The 8,137-nt window shown below is 34.8% G+C and overlaps 1 protein-coding gene across 1 annotated transcript; it reads left to right on the top strand.

Annotated features, from left to right (window-relative positions):
- Nucleotides 1-754: 754 nt before the first annotated feature.
- Nucleotides 755-6,044, top strand: LOC147392429 (cytochrome P450 CYP72A616-like). Its single transcript, XM_086459580.1, has 5 exons — nt 755-1,145; nt 2,702-2,922; nt 3,160-3,404; nt 4,947-5,334; nt 5,442-6,044. The coding sequence occupies exons 1-5, from the start codon at nt 866-868 to the stop codon at nt 5,865-5,867; spliced, it is 1,560 nt and encodes a 519-aa protein (XP_086315706.1). The 5' UTR covers nt 755-865; the 3' UTR covers nt 5,868-6,044.
- The last annotated feature ends 2,093 nt before the right edge of the window (nt 6,045-8,137 follow it).

The raw sequence follows: 8,137 nt of genomic DNA, 5'->3' as shown, positions 1-8,137 counted from the left end.
ATATAAATACCTCAGGAAACTTAACTAGGATTTTACATAATATAAATATCCCAAGAAACCTAATAACGTGAAGGTGTTGCTTCATTTACAGTACCTCCTTGTAGATCAGTACTATCAAACTCTACAAACCACAATACTTACCTGGTGTGTGATATGAGGGTATTGCACATATCTCGAGACTAGTCCTTGGACAAGGACTTGATCTCTAGATTGGGCTAACCCGAGATATGAACTAGAATCGCTATCTACAAGGACAGCCGGTAATTAAAAATAAATAAAATAAATAAATAAATAAATAAATAATAAAACGGCATTAATTAATTCAACACCGAGTCTTATTGGGGATGTAAGTGCGATTACAAGCACGTCGAAGTTTCTTCTTACATAAGTTTAGAATATTCAACATTTGAGGCTATATAGGTGGTGGTGATGTGTCTTTATCATTTAGAATAATCAACTTTGAGGGTGTAGGGCCATCGTGAAAGATGTCAGCACCAATAACTATGTAGCCACATTCAATAACTCAAAGTGCAACTCAATCCTATTTAGAAAACTCCGTCCTATTAACGTTTGAGATGGAAGGCATTCCCTCGAGATCCGAAATTAATTTATAACTTTTGTTTTCTTCCATCTGAGTCATTAGTTGGACACATGCGTTTGACCTTATCAAAACGATTTTCGGTACAAATTTCGTTGATCCACGTGTCACCTCTTTGGTCCATTTAAGGAGTGTAATTCCATTGCAAATTCCCCCTAAATTGCATCACCACCCAGTGGGCTTATCTTCTCTCTCTCTTACTCTCGTGCTTCTGTTTGTCTGTACGGAGCTGTTTCTCTGTTTCTCCTACAAAATAGAGGAGAAAAAATGGGAAAGTATTCGGTGGTTTCGGTAGCAGTTTTTACTGTTGTAGTTATATTGATTATATGGGCTTGGAGAGCGTTGTGTTGGATATGGTGGAAGCCCATGAAGTTGGAGAGAGAACTAAGGCAGCAAGGCATCAGAGGACCTACTTACAGGTTGTTCAATGGGAACCTGAAAGAGGAAGTAAGCATGATGAAGGAAGCACAATCCAAGCCCATCAGCCTTTCTCACAATATAACACCACGTGTCCTCCCTTTCATGCGCCAAACTGTCAAGAATTATGGTATCTTTTATGAAACGAAAATCCTGGAATGACACAGGGCATTTACTGTGATTCTTACAATGCTGACGTGGGATGCTCACATAACCATAGATGTGTTTCCTTGCAATACGAATAAAAATCATCTATGGTTATGTATGCATCTCCACGTCAGAATTGTGAGAATCACAGTAAATTCTGTGTCACTGAAATTTTTGGATTTAATTTATTACTTTTATTAATTAATTAATTTCTTTTATAAACTTCTTTAAAGAAAATTATAACTTGTCTTTTAGTAAAAAATTACGACTTTTACATAAATATGTTGAAAAGATCTAGCCTTACTGTATTGGTCAGACTAGAATTTTTACTACGAGCCAGTTTTCCCTCCCACAGCTCTAACTTTTGATAAGGTTATATCCTGATCATGTTAGTTAGGTTTAGTGGTAAGAGCTTGAGGTCCCAAATGGCCGTGCATTTAAAACTTAGCGGCCGGCTTCTTACTTAAAAGGTGGTAGGGCTGGTGGGTCTCCTACACATACCTCATGGATTTCGTCTTGATGGATGTGATCCATGGGCCTATGGACTGGATGAAAGACTTAGATACCGCCCCAGGGCCCTCTGCCAATAGGGATACCGCTGTAGCAAAAAAAAAAAAAAAAACTATGGTTGCACAATAACACTAATAACCTTAGGTTCTGTCTTTTAATGATAATTAAGGTAGGGATATTTTGGTGTTTGGATATTTAATGTATTTAAATAATTCTAAAAAAAATATTGGCATCCTTTTAATAAGTATAATTATAATCCGACACTGTTTTTCAGACGCCCCCTTACGCTCCCTGACATGGCAATTACATAATCATGACCCTTTTAGTAAACACAATATTTAATTTCTAAAAGAATCAAAATACCTTACCTTTATTCGTAAAACACAAAACAAATAATGGTATTGTTGGAAGAGAAATATTGGAGGTTTTTAATGTCCCGATGAAGCATTGGTTGTTAGCATTTCATATACGTATATATATATGTGTGTGTGTTTGTACAGTTTAAGGTTAGTGTTGATTAAGATAATTAATCAAATTTGGTTAGTTATTTACTATCCATGGAAAACTAATGATTTCTTTATGAGTTAGGATCCCAAAAGATGTCCTATTCCTATGATAAAGATAAGGTGTTTACATGACACAATTTTTGTTGGGGTTTAAAACACCTAGGGCTCTTAGCCATGCATGCATCCCAATGTGTTTGAATTCCAATAAAAATGTGTCATGTAGACACCTAATGTTGTTGTAGGAACGGGACACTGTTCTAGATTGCGATTCTTTCTTTATATCCAGTGGCAGATTTAGAGTGGGGGCACTTGCCCCCACAAGAATTTTCAAAGTCTATGAATTAGTGAGCTATTGCAACGAATTTTAGTGGCAGATAATAAAAAATGGATCATTATTGCCCTCACAATTTTATTTTTTCCAATTATTATTTTTCACTCTTAGTTGCCCCAACATGGGCAAAATCCTGGCTCCGCCCCGGTTTATACCATCCCCATAACACGTAAGTTTTGTTGTTAAATGCAGGTAAGATATGTGTAACTTGGTTTGGAGCAATTCCCAATGTGAATATAATGGACCCAGATCTCATAAGGGATATTCTGTCTAACAAGTTTGGTCACTTCATCCAGCCTGAATCGAACCCGCTTGTAGACTTGTTAGCAACTGGGCTATTTAATTACGAGGGCGAGAAATGGGCCAAACATAGACGGATTATCAATCCAGCTTTCCGCCTAGAGAAGTTGAAGGTTGGCCTCGTTTATAATCTTTCTCTCAAATATATTGATGCAAGAAACCTTTAATTTTTTTTTCCCAAATGTGACCTATATTTTTCATGAAGAAAAATGAAATAGATAAAGAAGGTATCGCTCAGTATACAAACATAATTGAATTAAAAGTATGAGGTTGACAATGACATAATAATATTGTAATTTTAATTGTTAGCATGACCCGTATTATAATTTTTGTTGTTGTTGTTGTTATAGAGGATGTTACCTGCATTTGAAATGAGTTGTAGCGAGTTGGTCAGTAGATGGAAGAAGTTGGTTACATCAGAGGGATCCTATGAACTGGATGTGTGGACGGAACTCCAATACTTAACTGGGGATGTCATATCCCGAGCAGCATTTGGTAGCAGTTATGAAGAAGGGAGACAAATATTCCAACTCCAAAATGAACAATCAAAGCTTGCTATGCAGGTTATCGAGTCCGTATACATCCCTGGTTTCAGGTATGCTTGTAGATTTTTAATTGTATTTAGACTTCTTTTTTTATGTGGCGTGGGGGCAACTTATTCCATGACTTATAGATGAATTAGAGTGCTGATAATACGACTTTTGGTGGACGGAGTAGACGCACTTGGAAGCACATAACTTAATAAAATAAAATAGAGAAAAAGAGAATTTCTCTCTCCGGCCGATAGTGAAAAAAACCGAAACTTTTAGATCTGATCACCTTGTGTCATTCAAAATTATGATAACTTAATAAAATAAAATAAAATAGAGAAAAAGAGAATTTCTCTCTGGCAGATAGTTAAAAAAACCAAAACTTTCAGATCTGATCACCTTGTGTCATTCAAAATTATGATATGATGGAATGGGGTTGTAGAGGAAAAAATTATATGAAATTTAAAAATAAATAAATAAAAATAATAAATAAAAAACAGTTATTTTTCACCGTTGAATTTTATTTTTAAATGTGGGTGCTCGATAGTTATCCGTTTTATACACCATGGATCAAGCTTGAAAAACAATTGTTTTTAATTTTTTTTTAATTTTTAATTTCTTTTAATATGAATACTTGCATGAAATTTAGATGTCTATCTTGTTGGATTGTCAATGTGATAATCAATGTGGGCCCAACGGTCCTTTTTAAGATTTGAAATCTAAAAAAATAAATATGTGGGCAGAGAACGGGCAAGAGAGAAATTTTCTCTGTTTTTTTTTTTTTAAAATAAATTATGTACTTACACATCAGCGTGCATCAAGTTCGTTATATGATCAGCACTCAATGAATTAACTTATATATATAGGAACGGATCAAGGGACATGAAAGAACATATGCAAAATCAATGTAACATTAATAAATTTTCAAAATATGAGTTAGAAGTTTGGGATTGAGCTGACTTTTTGTGAGGATGATCTCTATGATGGGAAGATCATCCGGAAAAAAATCAGTCCAATCTGAAACTTCTAACCCCATTAAAAGTGATTTAGAATGTGGATAGACGATTTTTTACTAATTTTTGCCAATCACTTTTGATGGATTTAGAAGTTTCAGGTTCAACTGATTTTTTGTGAAGATGATCTTCTCATCATAGTGACCATCATCGCAAAAAATCAGTTCAATCCAAAACCTCTAACCCATATTTTGAAAAACCATTGTTTTACATATGTTTTTACATATGGCCCATGTTAACAAATTGAGCATAACAGAAATGAGGATGTTCGATGAGGATGTTGGAATTCACTGATGATGAGTACAAAAACTTAGAAATATAAAATTAGAAATGAATAAGTTCAAGAAAATAAAAGAGTAGCTCTAATGTATAGGTGATACATTAAGACAAAGATGGAGGGTTATGTCAAAATTTCAGCGAAGACTGAAGTTTGAAAACAAAGGGGTATCTCTATATTTGCAATAAAAATGGAGGTATATGTCAAAATTTCTAATACTTCAGTGGGAGCTATAGCCCTCACTTGCCCTTACGTAGCTCCGCCAATCATACTTCCTTTGGCTTCTTACTTTTTCATCAAAATTATTACATGTGCAGGTTTCTTCCCACAAAGAGAAACAATAAAATGAAGGAAAACTACAGAGAAGTGCAAGCTCTCTTGAGGGGTATGATCAATGAGAGGGAGAAAGCAATAAAAAACGGAATGGCAAATAATGATGATTTATTGGGTTTGCTAATGGAATCTAATAGTAAAGAGATTCAAGAACATGGAAAATCTAAGAATGTTGGAATGAGTATCGATGACGTTATAGAGGAATGCAAGCTATTTTACATAGCAGGGCAAGAGACGACTTCAACTTTGCTTGTGTGGACAATGGTGGTGTTGAGTATGCATTCTGATTGGCAAACACGTGCAAGGGAGGAGATCTTGAAAATCTTTGGGAAAAGAAAACCAGATTTTGAAGGGTTGAACAACTTAAAAATTGTGAGTATTGGGTTATAATACTTCGCATTGTTATATTGTTTGCGTAAAATCATGATATTTGATGTAGATCGAAAAATTCTCATATATTCCTAAAAAATTCATTGTAGGTAACGATGATTTTGAATGAGGTTCTTCGATTATATCCACCGGTGGTTATGGTCAGACGACGTACTTACAAGCCAATGAAACTAGGAGAGGTAACTTTGCCATCAGGAGTGATGATAACAATGCCAACACTCCTCGTTCATCACGATCGTGAGCTTTGGGGCGAGGATGCAGAAGAATTCAATCCACAGAGATTCTCCGAAGGGATTTCAAAAGCAACAAAGAATCAAATCTCATTCTTCCCATTTGGTTGGGGTCCACGAATTTGTATCGGGCAGAACTTTGCAATGGTAGAGGCAAAGATGGCTCTGGCCATGATTCTACAGCATTTCTCATTCGAGCTCTCGGCCACTTATGCCCATGCTCCTCACTCTTTTATAACTCTTCGACCTCAATATGGTGCTCAAATCATACTACATAAACTCTGATGGCTCTTTCACAATCACTTCTATGAATAATGGAAGGGATGCCATATTTAATGTTGGAATCATCCACTAAGGAACTTTATATGTGCAACTATTATTTCTCGTTTTAGAACTTATTTTCCTTGTCTTGAACAAATATTTTGATGAACAAAGATCAGCCATAAGTGAAAGATATCCTAAGCTAATAACTTTAGTCAAACTAAGAGTAAAATCTTATACTAAAGATTAGCCATTTTTATGAATGCAATATTGTTCTTATTTTTACTTATATAATACCTCTCTAAAAATATATTTTTAAATTTAAATGAAACCCTGAAAATTGTGAAACAAACCCAAGCTTCTCACTCATCATGCTTTTAAAATTATCATTTTTTTTTAAATTTTCTATCTAATTTATTAATCCTGATCCTATTAAAGTTGTATATTATGTTTGTGCCTTGTATTCTGGATGATGATATTGCAGTAATCTTTTTCAGAATTTTGTGACTTTTGTCCTAAAGGAAATTTCGTATTTGCATAGGTTATATGTTTATAGCAAACTCCTTTTAGGGATTTTTAGTTTTTTTTTAGAGAAAGTGATATTGACTTCAGAGGATAGGGACGTCTACTTGTCGATGCTTTGATGTCCTAAGGGACTCCAAAATTAGTCTTTTGAGAAATTAAACTGATTCTTCTATAGCTGATGTTATCGATATTTATTGAATATTTAGAGCCATCAAATTTCTCCCATCCTCCATTAGAAATTAGTCTTGTGTCTCGAGTCCTCTTTCCAAATTGGTATGATCCATCAGAAATCGTTTTAATTTGAGTTAGATGGTTTTTCGATTGGGTACCAATCGAATATATCCACATTGTAAATAGTTAGGCGAGTACAGTTGAGGTGGTCTTGTCAAGTAAGTTGGGCGAACTGAATCCTTGAGAGTTACTGGACTTCATTTCAATCCCCGGCCTCAAGGTCATTGTTTGGGCCATAGACCATGGGCCAACTCACAGGTCCCAAAATCCTAGGTGTGACATTTCTAGTCTATTCATTCATCGGTCTCAACATTTTCATCTCCGCTACATCCAATCTATTGGAAGGCCAGATGACCATTGGCTCCACGATTTCACCATGGTAGACAAAAGTGAGCAGAAATGGGTTTCTTCTTGGGCCAAATGGTCATGGATCCAAATTCATGGGGTTCAGCAATTGGGTTGGCCCAAATCTTTAGAACACATGTCCATGGGCTGAACAATTCAGAAACAACACAATAGTATTTTCTTATGCCTACCCCCAAATTGATCACCTACTAAAAATTCTAGAATCTTTTCTTTAAACTCACCAATCAGATATATTTTTCTTGTGTGGATCCACACTTGCACATTAAAAATAAAAACGAAGTTATGTTTCAAAACATCAAATCAAATAGAAAATTAACTTGAATGTTTAAGATTCAAGAATGAGAAAGCATTCAATATTTCGCGAGAGGTCAAGTTGAGTTAACTCAATGGCTTATAAGTTAGCTTGGATGAACCATATTATATTAATAATTAAATATTTTTAATTATTTAAAATTAAAATTGGAGACTTACCTACTTTGCTAAGATAGGATAAGATCTATTTCCACTCTAATTTTATAAGATAAGATAAGATACAATGTCCGAGAATCTAAGTTCGTTGATTTTTTCAAATTTGTGATCAAATTTTGGTATAGGCTTGTCAATGCACCTCATCAGACCTGCAATCTGATGTATTCCAATCAAATAATTTCAAGAGGACGTAAAAAATGGTTCTTGTTTAAGAGCCAAAGCCAACTCTTAGTCCCCTCATTATATGTATCTCTTTATGGGTAACACGCTAGTGTGAATCTTCTATATTACTTTGTATGAATGTTATTATATGTATCAATGGTAATGAAGATGCTTGTACTATCTCTTTTTTCTTGTTTTATTGGTAAGCTGGGTTTTTAGAGGACCCCCCCCCCCCCCCCCCCTCCCCCCCCCCTCTCAATCATCCACGGAATATAATTGCATGTTACATCGTCAAGAATGATTCTCATGAACTCTTGAGGCATGGCACCTTCAATGATAGAAAATGAAAAATTTGGTGATTCTTGTTTGATATTTACAAGAACTCATATAGAGTTAATGCAAAGAACAATAGAATAATTTTAACTATAAGGAAATCCTATCCTAACTAGTAAAAGTCTTTATATTAGTCTTATAGAGAACATGATCCTGTGTATAAATATCATTATTCTTATTACAATGTACCTTAACCAATAGATTAATAT

This window comes from Akebia trifoliata, chromosome 11, assembly GCF_017979445.1.
Source record: "Akebia trifoliata isolate Shusen 1 chromosome 11, ASM1797944v1, whole genome shotgun sequence".
NCBI classification, from domain to species: Eukaryota; Viridiplantae; Streptophyta; class Magnoliopsida; order Ranunculales; family Lardizabalaceae; genus Akebia; species Akebia trifoliata.
This window is presented reverse-complemented; position numbering and strand designations above follow the sequence as displayed.